A 15446-nucleotide genomic window follows, 5' to 3' on the forward strand; every position below is an offset into this window, starting at 1 on the left:
CGATTGAAGGCCGGATTGAATTTCGTACATGTAGCAAAGTTGATTAAACGCCGCGGAGTACGTGTAAACAATTTACGAAGAAATTTGTTCAAGTTGTGTTTGATTTTAGCTAAACCTGACGGCCCGGTGGTGGGTGGTCTTCTACAATTCACTGCCTGGCTGAATATTTGTTTGTTTGGTATGTGGGAACGCTTATCCCTAGAGGCCATAAAATCATAGCCGTGACCGGACGCCGTCAGAAACGGCGTCCGGACAGCCGTCTGCACACGTTCCAAATTAAATGCACCGGCCCGTTATGAGTTTCTACTGTACTGCCTGACTAACTAAAACTGTGTCTTGAAGAAAAAATATTTTGCTAGGAGTTTGGCCCAGATATTAACCTTTAATAATATAACGATGACTGCCTCTTGGCCTTTCATTCCATTTTCTGTCGAATTTTACGATCTGTACCCCCCGTGGGAAGGCGTGGTGGAGGCTACCGCCCGTACCAGCGGCCTGGATTACGCCGTTTATGCCCGTCGCAATCGGCTTCCGATCCGTCCCAGCAGCCAGGATTACATCATTTACGTCCGTCGCAATTGGCGTCTGGTCCGTCCGCAGAGACGTCTGTTCCCAGCGGGGGGGCCGCCCGACGGAGCGCGGGAGCGTCCGGCTGCCCGCTTTCAGACGCCGTCTCGGACGTCCCGAACGTCCGACCGGACGCGTCTAAAGTGCCAATCTAGACGCGTCCAAGCGTTTGTTATGCCGTTCGGACCGTCTTGGACGTTTCGTCGGGCGTTCAAAAGCCCGTCCCATGCCGTCCGCCGCCGTAACCGTCCAAAGCGTCCCCATAATTTAAGACGCCTTGGACGGTTGTCGCAAACGGCGTTTCGCCGTCTGAGACGCTTGAATTTTCACAGAGGTCAATCATGATGTTTCTGACCTAGGGCGAAGAGTTGCTGTTACAGTTCCAATCATGTAACCCGTAACCTTGAGTGGCCTTCAGTCCTTGTTACATGGTGACCATTGAGTAAAAAAAAAAAAAAAGGTCTCTCGTCCGCTAGCATAGCTACTTTGAATTTGTCATTTGATGCCACATTTGAACTGTCTTCTAGGCTGTCATTAAAATGTAATGTCAAGTGTCTAATGCATTGACCAGAGTGTACATTGTATGCTACCTACAGATGATGAAGAGGAAAAGAGGAAAGAGCAGACATTCACAGAAAAACTGACAGCGACAATCCTGAACAACTTACAGGTAAGTTACTCCTCTAGATATTAAGCTAATATATTATCTCTATTTTGTGCATTCAAGTTCTTTATCGTGGTAAATTTGTACATAAATTAAAAAAGCCAGTTTGGCTGATGGAAAAATGTTGGGAAGTTTTTGTCCTGTGGTATTCTGCCAACATCTGATGACTTTGCCTTTATCTTTGACCTTCAGCTGACAATCAAGAAGATTCACATCAGATATGAGGATAAGGTATGTTCACTTCATCCTTGGACTTTTTTAGTTTCATCTGTTTTCATTTCTTTGCTATATGATAACTTCTCTCTTATAATACTGATGATATCTCAGATTCTAACATCTGATACACATGATGCACCTGATGCACCTGATGTACTTCTTGCAACACACCTGCAGGTGTCCAACCCATCCTCTCCATTTGCCCTTGGAGTGACCTTGAGGAGCTTCAGTGGGCAGTCCGTTAACTCCAGATGGGAACCTTTCCAGGTGGACTCACGGGCGACGCAAATGTTCAAGGTACATGAAATTAACATTTTTAGAATCAGTGCATATCACTTGAACCCACTGTAGCGTCCATACGTCTTGCAGTGTTTGTATCCCCTGTCGTGTCCGTACCTCTAGGCCTTGTAGTGTCTGTACCACCTGTAGCGTCCATACCTCCTACAGTGTTTGTATCCCCTGTCGTGTCCGTACCTCTAGGCCTTGTAGTGTCTGTACCACCTGTAGCGTCCATACCTCCTACAGTGTTCGTATCCCATGTAGTGTCCATATCCCCTGTAGCGTCCATACCTATTGCAGTGTCCTTACCCCCTGTCGTGTCTGTACCTATAGGCCTTGTAGTGTCTGTACCACCTGTAGTGTCCATACCTCCTGCAGTGTCCTTACCCCCTGTAGTGTCCGTACCTATAGGCCTTGTAGTGTCTGTAGTAGCCTCTGTAGCGTCCATACCACCTGCAGTGTCCATATCCCAATGTAGTGTCCATATCCCCTATAGCGTCCATACCTTTTGCAGTGTCCTTACCCCCTGTAGTGTCCGTACCTATAGGCCTTGTAGTGTCTGTACCACCTGTAGCGTCCATACCTTTTGCAGTGTCTGAGTGTATCCCTTTAGTGTCCCTACCCCTTGTAGTGTATGTGTTATGTTTAATATGATAAATTGCTTTGAGGTTTACTGTACAATGTAAATTATCTTATCTTCCAGCTCATCAAACTAGAAGATCTTGCAGTATACTGGAACACAGGGTGTAAGAAACTTGTTAGTGACTACCTGACTATGGACTTGTGGAAGGTTAGAGTGTATTTCACTATGACAGTTTTTTGACAAGATATTTTCAACTTGAGTGTGTATGAGTGTATATATGATGTGTGTGTGCAAGGAGGTTAAAAACCTCCTTGGTGTGTGTTTGTGTGTGTGTGTGTGTGTGTTTGCGTGTGTATGTGTATGTGTATGTGGTGTGTGTGTGTGTGTGTGTGTGTGTACATTTTTATGTGTGTGTGCGTGTGTCTGTGTGTGTGTGTGTTTGTGTGTGTGTGTGTGAGTAGAGTGTGTAGAGTGTTGTAAGATATGTGTGTGTGTGAGTATGTTTGTGTGTGTGTGCGTGTGTCTGTGTGTGTGTGTGTTTGTGTGTAGTGTGTGTGTGTTGTGTGTGTGGTGTGTGTGTGATATGTGTGTCAACTTGAGTGTGTATGAGTGTATATATGATGTGTGTGTGCAAGTGTGTGTGTGTGTGTGTGTGTGTGTGTGTGTGTATTTATGTGTGTGTGTGTTAAATACTTTGAATACTCAAATATTCCCAGTGGTTGTTTTCATGGTTTTTAATCTGTAAGATGCCAATAGAACCCATCGTTGTAACTGCAAATTTAGAATACCAATTAGATTATACAATGTAGCAGTTCCTTGAACAATTGGATATAATCTAGGAAACATAAAATTTCTTACCTGCCACCGATGCCTAACCTTCATCGACTTTATAAGATTTTCATCATATTTGGTCAAATGGGGGAGAGAACAAAGATAGGAAAGGAAGAATATAAAAGAAAAATGATCTGATCAAAACGTCATCTTTGTTTTCAGGACCTAATGGAGGAATGTCTGGACACCTGTCGCATCATGAAGCAGGATTTGGACTTTGTTGTCAGGCCGATCTCAGCCGTCACCAAGATAGCCTTCGACAAGAGCCAGGTCGTCGACCTGGACAAGCCACGCCTGTGGACTGACCTGGCAGTGCAAGAGATCATGGTGTCGCTGTCAAGACAACAGGTGTGGTTTTGAATATGTGAAACACATTGCAGGGCTCGAAATACTTTTTTCTGCATACCTGCACAGGTGCAGGTTACACTGAAAATTACCTGCACCAGACAAATTTTACCTGCACCACTCTGAATTTAGGAAGTATGAATCATACTAAAATTATTGAGGAACCATTGCTATTTTTTCTTTTATACTTAATAGATGGCAATAATAGTCAATACATGGACCATTGCAGGTTTGGTGCAGGTAGACATCAGAAATACCTGCACAGCTCCAATTTGCACTAACCTGCATATGCAGATGGTATTTTGAGCCCTGCATTGTGAAGCAGAAACACAAAAGAGAATCAAAAGAAATACAAATTTAAAATATTCATAATAATTATTAATCTTGGTAATTATTCAGGGTTTCCCCTGAGCTGTAATGTATTACTCTTGTTCAGTTGAAACTCATGCTCACCTTGTATCATTGTTCTAGCATTAGAGGCCATGGCTCCCTTAAATTTTGTATAAATGATTTGGACTGCCTATGCTGTCATTTGAGGAACCCATTCTGTCTTTTAAATCAATCAAGAACACCCTAGCTTACCTTTAGATGCTTTCCCTAGATGACGTATAATTAGTGACTCAGAGATATAATGAAAATATTCATGATTGTATTGTCATCAAAAGATTGATGTTTATAGTTAAGTTTATATTATCCTTATTTGTCCCCAGTTTAAGAGTATCATATGTCTGGTGGAGTCCTTCAAACTCATGGCAGTGAACAGACTGTACAGGAAGTACCACCCAAACCTTCAGGTCAAGGGGAATGCCAAAGATTGGTAAGATTATTGATTCCAAGTTCTTTCTAGACATTCTTTGAAATTCCTTAAAAGTTCAAATTCTGTAATGGTTTCTTTGTTTTTTAACTCTTAAGATCATAGTATACTAAACATTATGGTTGATATGATGTTAAGAGTTAGTAAAAAATCAAAATAATGTGCTGAAAATTTTATTCTGATGTTTCAGCAAGTATATACAATAACTAAATAGATTGTTGTACAACATACATGTATGACTAAGGTTAGGATGTTGTTAAGTACTTCTGCAGGACACCCAAATCATGGTAAATTTTCTGAATCATCTAAATACTGCATGCATCCTAGCAAGAATCTGTATATGCAAACGTTGACATAATTTACAATTGGAAGACTCTTCTGTCCATCTCTTACAGGTGGCACTATGCTTACAATGCCACAGTCCATGAACACATCCGACCATACTCCTGGGATAGTATCAAAGCTTACAGGTACAAGCATATAATTATCATAAAAATAATTATGATGATCAAACAGTCTAATGCCACAATGACATCATGACCAAGCCTTAGATTATATGCATGTGTATTTAAGTTGATCATTTTACTATTAGGTACTATTCATCATGCAAGTGCCTGACCAATACATAAAATGACTGCAATTTAGCTGAAGCCAAGGTTCTGTTTACCGACAGCTGTAAATGCCAGACTTTTATTTGCCATGCTAATAATTATATACAATCAGATGATCTTTAATGGCAAAAGCATCATTGACAATAATCAATCATCATGACATGACATAGTTATATAAAATGTCTTGCATACATTGAGAATCTTTTCAATAAAGCTACAGCATTGTAGATGGAGACAGCGCATTTGTCTAAAATGAATTTATCGTATTGTCCTTCAGACAAAAGTTCAAGAGGTACCAGGTTCTGTACAAGGAGAAGCTGGAAGAATCGGAAGATGTGGCTGCCATCTCAGGGGTTCTTGAGGAGTTAGAGTCAGACCTGAATCTCACCAGCATCCTTGTAGCAAGACAGCAGGCGAAACTACAGGTGCAGCCATTCAAGATTCTTCTCTCTATTTCAAACAGACATGGCCTCCTAGCCCTGCCGGTCGATCATTACTTGCAGCTGAACCCTAGGCAATCTCGACATAATCATCCAAATTCATATAAACCCATTAAGACTAATAAAGACTGCCTCAAATATTCATATTTCCCAAGAACTGCTACTGATTGGAATACTTTACCATACTCTACCACCTTTCAAGCTAACCCCGTTAAGTTTAAGAAAGAGGTATTACAACATCTGAGGAACAGCCAATAACACAACAGCACTACGCCCTGGGTGGTTGGCCCCAACAAACTAGGGGTGTTGCCCAGTACCATAACAAGAACAAGAACAAGAACATGATGTTCTTTTGTGAAATATGTAAATGAAAGTTTATGATCTTAAAGCCTTCACCCTTGAGGTGTTACCAAAAATAGAGCCAATTTCTGAGTGGACATTTTGTCAGTCAAGTCGATATATTATAATCTGTGCAGCTGTCAGTCATCACAAAGCATGGCAAATCTAAATTAAATGAGGACTGACAGTTGCAAGTATTCTTAATGACATGTCCATGGATTCTTTCTCAAGGTGAAAGGGGATATACTATCAAGCTTCTGGTCTCATGACCAATGGGAAAGGTGTTATGAGATTCAATTAGCTAAGGGTAGTTTTCATACTGTCAAGACAGGGGTACTATCTTTTCCAGAAAAGTTCAAAATATCAGCAAAGAAATTATTGTTAGGACATCGGAGTTCCAAACAGTGAGGAGACTAATCCCATGTTTTGTTCTAGTTTGTTAAAAAAGAGAAAGAGCCGCCCAAGAAGACAAAACCCTCAGGAGGAGGAGGTTGGTTTTGGGGCTGGTTTTCCGAGAGCATGGAAGAAGAAGAGGTGGAAGAGAGAGAGTCAGGTTAGAAAAAAGATTGACACACTAAGTTAACTTTAAGTTTAACTAACTGAATTTTGTACTGACTCTGTTTTTTTCTTCAAAATGATGACCCACAAGCCTTTGACATGTGACACTATGTGTGTGATTTCAGGGATAGGTGAATGGTATCAGGATATTTTTTTTTTACTTGGTGATGAGTCTCCTATTCTAGTATAATAATTGTAATCTTGTGCAATATGTTCATCATCATATTATAATACCAGTATAATAAATATCGTTTATATCTTGTCAAGATAACAAGGTAAATGGATCAGGAAAAAAATTATAAATGATAAATTTTGCAACCGATTTGATATTGTTTTTTGATCAGATCATTTGTTCCCTTAACAGATTTCCTCTCCAAGCTGACAGAGGAGGAGAAAAAGAAGTTGTATGAAGGAATTGGTTACAGTGAAGATGATGTTCTACCTGACAAACCAAAGGAGGTTAGTCCTGGTTTGACTTATTTTGCTTTAGTTTAAGAAACCAAAACTACATACAGGGCTTTATGTACAAGGTGCTTAGAATATCAATTTCATATTCATTTGGCATAGAGCTGTTAATTTTTAATATATCGGAATTACAACAATGTTGCCTTTGACAGGAACTTCCTTTTTTTCCTCCCACAGTATGTTGAAAACAGATTCAACTTCTCCTTAAAGAGCTGCTGTTTCAAACTCAGGAACCATGGGTAAGACTTGCAGCACATGTCTTGATATGATTATGTGATTGATTATGATTGACAATTGGTAAAGTTTTTATGTAAAACAAAGCTTCAACCTCCCAGTGTTTTGAGGGATAGATTATATCATACGTTAAGATGCAAACGATGAAAATATAAACATAACTGAGAAAACAAATTATAGAGCAAAAACAAGCCCACCTCCTTGATAAGTCGCCTCTCCCATTGACCCCATGACCTGGACTGTCTGTTGGTTGTTAACCAATGAATAACTGTACTTCAAAGCCATTCTAACAACTTTGACCTTTTCTCTTTCTTGTCCATCTGTTTCCAGGATGGATCTTGTGAATTCCAAACTGGAGGAGGTCTTTGCCATGTTTGAACAGAGGCCTTCAGCAGAAGCCTTTAGGTAAGTCTAAATCTTCTGTTAACAAATCTTGCCAATCAATCTCACAACTGTGTTGTGCTGTGTTTTCCTCTCTAAAATGTTTTCTTTAATTCATTCTTCAGGTTCAGCCTGTCAACAGAAAATCTGATAGCGGAAGGTGTAAAACAGGATGATAACAGTGCGACCATCATCGTCAAACCTGACATAGCATACAAAGGTATTTTCTAACTTTTTAAAATCTATTTGATGTATTGATGTTATGTGTTAATGTGTGAGTCAGAACACTAGCGATTGCTGTCTGTGACCTACATGAATTGTAATGTTTACAATCTGAATAAAGTCAAAGTCATAACTTCCATCAACATTCAATTTTTGTTAATAAAATTAAAACAATATTTGCCGCACATAATTCTGACTTATGCTACATATTTTAATGTTCATTTTATTCGATGTTGGTGTAATGTTGACAGTAAAAAATATTTGTTTCATTGCTAATAGAGCCTTTGAAAAAATGACAGACAATTTTACCTTTAATATTAGCTTCTAATGTAACTGTATGTCAGAAGTTGAGTAAACCTACATAACGATAGTTCACCTTTATCCGTAGGGTAACCTTTATCCGTTCTTTTTAAGAACAATGTATTTAGGGAAATCAGGTCGACAGATGATGGTTTCAATCTGCAATATTTTGAAAATAGTACAATAGACTTAATATCCCTGGATGTACCCTGTTTAGTAACACAACGGATATAGGTTACCCCGCGGATAATGGTGAACTAACGTTATACCGAAATACTGTTCCACATCTAAGCTGAAGCTCCCCATGACAAAGAGCAGAAGCAAGTTCATTTTGCAGACATGAAGGAGGATCTCATTCAGTACTTACGAGAAGCGAGTGTTATTCGCACATGGGAGCCTAAAGATTTGGGTATACCCAAGTGTCAGTTTTTGGTGGTATACGAGGCTCTATTGGGGGAAAAGGTTGCTTTGCATAATACTCCTAAAGGTGGTGAAATTTTGCAGGCTGGGGCACATTTAGCAAAGGGGCAATTGTTGTTACTTCAAGGCTCTAGCCAGCGTCCGTTTTTCCGTCAATTGATGGAAATTTGCTGCGTCTGACGGAAAAATTTTCAAACCAATCCGTCAACCTTGACGGACAAAAATCCTTGGTGGAAGCTACAGGCGGCTTGGGGACGCCGTCTACGTCCGTAAAAGCCACACACTGTTTGTTTTGCTATTGTTATGATTGTTGACAATGTGTGTCGGTGCCCTTTCGCATACGATAATGTCATTAAAACCCGTTTTTCAAGGTCTCCGTTCAGTTTCGCGGTTTTCGCGACAATTGGAATTGGCTGACGGAAAAAAATTTTGAGCTGGCTAAAGCCCTGTGTTACTTACTGCCTTTGCTGCTAGTAGGCTTTTCAGGACTGAGCTTTTGGACAGAGCCTTATTTTTGGCAATTTCTCAGGGAAGGAGCAAATTGCTATCGAAATAAACTTCTTCTCTATGTATATTGTATTTTCCTCTTTTACAAATCCTCAATTCCTGCCTGGCCTTGACATGGTTCTGCTAAGCCAGCCTGAGGTTTCCATTTTCAAGGGCATAGTCTCTATCCAGCTGTCAGTCAGTGAGACGTTAGAAGAATTGACTTTACCAATAGAAAACATTTGATAGACTCTTCTCTGATTGGTTTAAAACTAGTTAGAGACAATGCCCACAAAAGTGGGAGCCTCAGCCCATTTTACCAAGTCTCTGAAAGTAAATGTAGGCCATCGATAAGGCGGATGAGTAGGATAATGGATTCCTAAGGTGCTGGTACTTCACTGGCATTTAGGAAGAGTTGCTGTACAGCTGCAGTAACCATTGTCCTTGCTGGAGCTAAGATATTTGGATTACTAAGATGCTAGTAACAGTTGCTCCATTTACTGATAGGTCCAGATGAGAAGCTGTTCAGTGCAGAGGTTGAGATGAACCCTCTGTACACCACAGCAGACTCTGCACTGAGAGTGGCCGTACAGCCAGTCAAGATACTGTATGATGCTGTAAGTGAAATTTGGGGTCTTTTAACCTTTAAGTTAGTCTTTATTTCAAATACAGGATGCATGGAACAAGAATGCACATAAGATATTTAAATGCATTGGATATGGTAGTGATTATTTGTTCAATGTATTTAAGTAACTCAGATACAGTCTTTCTCATAATTATTATTTTTCATCAGCATAGATTATGGATATTTGTCACCATCGTTATATAAGATTTAAGTAGTAATAAAGTTGGCCATTGAAAATTTGGAGGTACATGAGTTTACCTTTCAAAATGAAGTCACTGATTGATGAAAATTCTATTAACTTAATATTTTCCATCATATCTTTTTTTCTCCACAGGTGACGGTTGCAGAAACTGTACATTTCTTCTCCATGCCAGACAGCAGCTTTGAAGAGTAGGCATTTCTTTTGTTTTACCACTTTTTTTATTGGAAAATGTCTTTTTGGACAATACAGGCACTTAAGTTAGTTAAGATTTTTGTACATAATGAATTTTATATCTATGATATTTAAAATGAGATTATTGAACAACATTACATATAATTTTACTATTTAATGCGTTTGTCATGCAAGGTTTCCATTGTTAATTTTTCATATGAAGACATGTTTTAGGCTACGAATATTTTCTTGACATGTTTTATAGTTTTTTCACACTCATAATTAATATAATACAAAGTTTTTGCATCTAGAACAGTACTATGTGTTCAACTTCTCCATTAGAGCCACATTATATGTCAAAATAACAAGCTAAGATATATTTAATATTCCCTATAATTTCAGCACCAAGGAGAGGACAGTTGTTTTATAATGATGTGATATGCTAAATGTTTTTGTATCTCTCCAGGTTAAAGAACGCAGCCAACAGACAGTTGGCAAAGCTGGCTAAAGTTGGCCGGCTCAGTGTTCAACATGCCATTGAAAAACACAAGGTACTAGGCTCTTTTTTTCAAATTTTCTGTTTTAATTGTGTTGAAAATTGATCATAACTTACATGCATTTGCTGCATATATTTTTTATTCATATATGATGAGGTTTTGAGCATTGTATTAGTAAGAATCAAATTGTATCAAATTCTGTTAGAGTCTTTCAACTATATGTGTTATGCCATTGATGTCTCCTATTTGTAATATTTTACTCTAGATTTTGACTATGTCTATCCGGCTTGAGATGAGATGGAAATGTTTGTAACGCTGGGTCACCTTTATCCGCCGGTAACCTATATTAGGTTGTTTAAAAGCAGGATATTTTGGGATATCAATTCGACGGATGGTAGTTTCAAACTGCATTATTTCGAAGATATTGCAACTTGAAACCACCGTCCGTTGACTTGATATTCCTAAATATGCTGTCTTTTTCAGACAACAGAGTTAGGTTACCCTGTGAATAAAGGTGAACGTACTACCGAAGTGAAATTGTGTCTAAGCAAAATGATAGTAAAGGCCTTTGGTCAACCTTAAAAACACTCTTGCCAGGTCAAACTAAACACGCTGATAAAGTTCCTAAACAAAGTGAAAACAACATTGCGAATGAATTCAATTCATATTTCACTTCCATTGGAGCCAAACTAGCCGCAGCCTTCTCTAGTGTTTATATGGCAACTATAGGGCCTCCTAAGTCTATGTTCAGTTTTGCCGACATACCAACAGAGTTCACACACCAACGATTGCTGAACATCCCTCTTGGCAAGAGCACAGGGGTGGATGGAGTAAGTAGCAGGCTGATCCGCCACGCTGCTCCAGCAATTGCAGCACCACTGACGTACATATACAACCTATCACTCTCCACAGGAACAGTACCCACTGGCTGGAAGAAAGCCAAGGTCACACCGCTATACAAAGATGGGGACAAAACTGACTGCAGTAACTACAGACCTATATCAGTAATTCCATCTTTTATGAAAATATTGGAGAAAGCAATACATACACAAGTCTACAACTTCCTTACCGAGCATAAGATTCTGAATCCTTCACAGTCAGGTTTCAGACCAAAACACTCAACAACAACAACATTAATCAATGTGACAGACACGATCCTAGATAACATGGACAAGGGGCTTTTGACAGGTGCTGTCTTTTTGGACCTGAAAAAGGCCTTCGACACGGTGTCTCATGAAATTCTTCTTGACAAACTACGGATAAATGGCATACAAGACAACGCATTGCTGTGGTTTGAGTCATACCTGTCAAATAGGTGTCAGGTAACAGTTGTAGACGGCACCATAAGTGATTGTCTTGGTATAGCTGAAGGCGTACCACAAGGGTCTGTTCTCGGACCGCTATTGTTTATATTGTACATAAATGATATGCCAAACTACATAAGCCATGGTCAAATAGTACTCTATGCTGATGACACAGCACTGTTTTACGCATCAAAGTCTGTCGCTGATATAAACAGAGCGTTGAATGCTGATCTCTGCAATATTGAGAAGTGGTTGGATGCAAACAGGCTAACTCTCAATGTCCGTAAATGCAAGTCTATGCTTTTTGGCACTATAAGAAGGCTGCGTCTAGAAACAGAAGAACTAAATCTTACCCTTTCTGGTACTTATTTGGAAGTTGTTGCATGTTTTAAATATCTAGGTGTTTGGTTTGATTCCTGTCTTACATGGAGTATACACATTAACAAACTATGCAGTACGGTGTCCTCTAGGTTGGGAGTGTTAAGACGTTTAGTACCCATTTTACCACCTAAGACACTTTCCATGCTGTTTAACTGTATGATTCTTCCTAAGATTGATTATTGTGATACTGTATGGGGCAACTGCGGAAAATCTCTCTCTGACAATCTCCAGAAACTCCAAAACCGTGCAGCACGGCTTGTGCTCGGTCTGTCACGTAGATCACATGTAGATAATGACCATCTGTCTACATTAGGTTGGAAATCTCTGGCATCTCGTAGGAAAATGCACCTCCTGCAAACCGTCTTCAAGTCAATCCATCGGCAGTTACCAGAATACTTACAAATATTTAACAGAACATCTCACACATACGCAACAAGGCTTAATTCAAACCTATCACTACAACTACCGAAAGTCAGACTTGAATCTGGCCGTAGAAAATTCGAATACAGGGGTGCATTTTCATGGAACGAGTTGCCGCCAACGGTTAAAGTGGCCAGTTCTGCACTGTCGTTCAAGAAACTGATAAGAAACGGTAATCACTGCTGACCTCTGACCTCCTGACCCGGCACTAACTTCGATTAATGAGTTATGATTTTGATTTATGTTTATGTATATATTGTTACTTTGATTTGTTCATTTGATTTGTATCTTATTTCTTGTTATGCTATTTTGTGTACAGGGCACAACTGAAAAGCAGAACGCATAGTACTGAGTTGTCCACCCTGTCTAAATAAAACAGAAATAAATAAATAAATAAAAACTAGCGTTACAATGTAATCATTCAGCTTACAGATAGCATTTGAATCACAATTTTTTTTCCTTCCTGCAGACGTTGAATGTGAATATCAACCTGAAGGCACCATACATCATTATTCCAGAGGGTGGAAGCTTCTCAAGGTATGACTAAAAAAAGAAACTCAGTGACGCTTAATCACTCACTCACTAACCTACTCCATTTTCTCACTCATACACACTCACTCAATCATTTAACATGTAGATGTATGTTCATACCAGTCCCTTTTTGTGTTGGAAAAGGCAAGATTAGGCAAAAGCTTTTCCCATTCATTATAGGTTGTATGTTTTTTTATGAAATCAATTATACTTCACATTTGTCATACCATTGATACAGTGACAGTCGCCTGCTGATGGCTGATCTGGGCAGCCTACAGATCAACAGTGACCTCCAGCCAGATGATGTGGTACTGCAGGTCAGAAAATTTTTAGATCAAAAATAAATCCTAAGTTCAACCTAGATATAGATTCTTCACATTTTCCCAATGCTTTATGTTGCTTGCAAAGTCTAAAAACAGTAACGGGACTTCTGTTACAGGGTGCCACCATGAGTGAGCTGGTCCAACGCCTTTATGACCGGTTCAACATTGACATCAGCAACATTCAACTACTCTTCCTAAAACCAGGTATGGTTGCCAGTTGTTGTTAATTGGTAAATGTATGTACGCAGATTTCTACCTACCTACCTAGTCCCTTGACCTCCAGGTCGTGGGGGGGGGGGGGGGGCAAGGTAGCCATGAAGATAGAGAGATTTCTACTATTTTATAGAAAGTGGCAGTTCCAATTTAGGACAATGGGCTTGTCTTATCATAAGAAACGAGAATAGTATACATTGCAGTTGGATTTTAGATTCATACCCCTAGCACCATCTTTCAGAACTGCAGCTGTATTTATGTAATTGTTTTGAACAGGTGTTGATATAGAGGAGGCTCGTCAGGAGGAGGACTCTCCACACCATTTGCTTCCTAAAATGGGTCTCCAGCTGTCCCTGTACAACAGTATCAATCCTCAGTACACTGCACAACCACGGTAGGGTGGTGGTCTTCATCTTCTATACAGACTGTAGTCTAGATAACTTTAAGCTCCATTCAATTGATTGCAGCCCAAACTGTGGTGTAGGCTGCAAACATATTTTCTGTATTAACATTTGAACCTAAAAGAATATGATACAATGTATTTTAACATTAGATTATTTCATAAAGTCAGCCTGGCTTACTTTTTTATGTTCGTGGTAGAATCATGATTTTGATTCAACCCTTCCAACAGCAAGTTTGAGACTGGTTGTAACTGCAGTCAAATTTTTATATGTTTGAACCAAGTAAAATTATTACTATTTTTTTAACAAGTTTTTTTTCAAAATGAATTTACAAACCAAGTAGAACTTCACTTTCAAATTTCATACCCAGCTGCCAAGTTCCCAGTTTTTGACAATTCTAAGGCAAATTAATACAACATTAAAAATATATTTTTTACCTTATCAAGTATGATGTTGACATAATCATGCGGCATCAAATTTTTTCCAGGCACAAAATGGAAGCCTTGCTGCCATCTTTGAAGCTGAACATCTCAGAGACCAACATCTTTGCTCTGCTCCAGGTAAGTCCAAACCAATTTTCTTCTAGCCACTCCCTAAGCAATGCCGACACTGAATTGTGAATAGCCCAGAATCAATTCTACTTTCAGTTTGCTCCTCTGGTCCAAGCAGAATATGACCTTACCAACATTGACTTTCATTGTCGACTGGGGCAGACGACTTTTGATGACTAATAAATGGACAATCTTACCAACCAACTCCCAACCCCAAATGGCCTGTGTTGCTCATGACTAATAAATTTGAATTTAAAAACTAGCAGACAACCTTGATGTTTAACTTCCAACCACAAAGGACCTAACTCTTAACCATGTTTACTTAGTAAGAAAGTGGGGAGGCCACACAAATGTAGTTGGCCATATGTGACAGGTTTTTGTCTAATTACAATTGGCACATTCTTATGACAGTCTTAGAACATGTATGATGAACAGTGTTGGATGTTTCTTACATAATTCAGCTATCTACTGACAGAAATTGTTGCCACACATATCTGTACACTAAGTTTTGTATTATACATGTTTCCAGTTCCTGAACACCTTCCCATCACTGGCGGATTCAGTACTTAGTGTGGATGAAGTCGATTCCTCAGATGTCCCCACCAGCATGCCTGTGATGGTGAGGCCACCTATCAGTTTGTCACAGAATTGCAAAAAATACTGCTCACTAAGTTGAAAACTACATAGCTCAGACTATTGCTACAGAACTCTTTTTCGCCTTGTTATTGCGACTTTTGACTTAATCTGTTACAAAAAGATTTTGAGAGTTTTCTAAACCTTCAAATAATCAGTTATATATATTTATGAAAACGTTGGGCCCTTTGTCTTCCTCTGATTCCAAAAAAGAAGTCAAACCCAAACTGTTTAGAAATAGTCAACACTATCGCCTTATAATCTTTTACAATGTTTATCGCTGCAGTATATCTCCTATGTTTTAACCAAAAATAAAAATGTAATTGCAATTAGCCTCCAGGCATGAACTTGCAAATAAACTTTCATTTATTGAATATTAATCATTATTTTTGTTGGTCTATTGTGTTGGTTATTTTAGGACTATCGTGAGGTAGTGAGG

The 15446-nt window shown here is 39.1% G+C and overlaps 1 protein-coding gene across 1 annotated transcript in view; it reads left to right on the plus strand.

Annotated features, from left to right (window-relative positions):
• Nucleotides 1–15446, plus strand: part of LOC118408734 (vacuolar protein sorting-associated protein 13A-like) — a 27632-nt gene that overhangs the window by 12023 nt on the left and 163 nt on the right. Inside the window, exons 7-30 of the mRNA XM_035809585.1 lie at nt 1164–1237; nt 1424–1462; nt 1625–1744; nt 2430–2516; nt 3303–3488; nt 4196–4302; nt 4695–4769; nt 5188–5335; nt 6125–6242; nt 6612–6706; nt 6890–6951; nt 7277–7351; nt 7453–7547; nt 8142–8258; nt 9263–9372; nt 9715–9770; nt 10220–10304; nt 12825–12892; nt 13125–13203; nt 13326–13413; nt 13699–13816; nt 14311–14383; nt 14904–14993; nt 15426–15440. Coding sequence (XP_035665478.1) covers nt 1164–1237; nt 1424–1462; nt 1625–1744; nt 2430–2516; nt 3303–3488; nt 4196–4302; nt 4695–4769; nt 5188–5335; nt 6125–6242; nt 6612–6706; nt 6890–6951; nt 7277–7351; nt 7453–7547; nt 8142–8258; nt 9263–9372; nt 9715–9770; nt 10220–10304; nt 12825–12892; nt 13125–13203; nt 13326–13413; nt 13699–13816; nt 14311–14383; nt 14904–14993; nt 15426–15440 — 2180 coding nt within the window. The remainder of the gene's footprint in view (nt 1–1163; nt 1238–1423; nt 1463–1624; nt 1745–2429; nt 2517–3302; nt 3489–4195; nt 4303–4694; nt 4770–5187; nt 5336–6124; nt 6243–6611; nt 6707–6889; nt 6952–7276; nt 7352–7452; nt 7548–8141; nt 8259–9262; nt 9373–9714; nt 9771–10219; nt 10305–12824; nt 12893–13124; nt 13204–13325; nt 13414–13698; nt 13817–14310; nt 14384–14903; nt 14994–15425; nt 15441–15446) is intronic.

The sequence above is a fragment of the Branchiostoma floridae genome, unplaced genomic scaffold (assembly GCF_000003815.2).
Source record: "Branchiostoma floridae strain S238N-H82 unplaced genomic scaffold, Bfl_VNyyK Sc7u5tJ_377, whole genome shotgun sequence".
In the NCBI taxonomy this organism is placed as follows: domain Eukaryota; kingdom Metazoa; phylum Chordata; class Leptocardii; order Amphioxiformes; family Branchiostomatidae; genus Branchiostoma; species Branchiostoma floridae.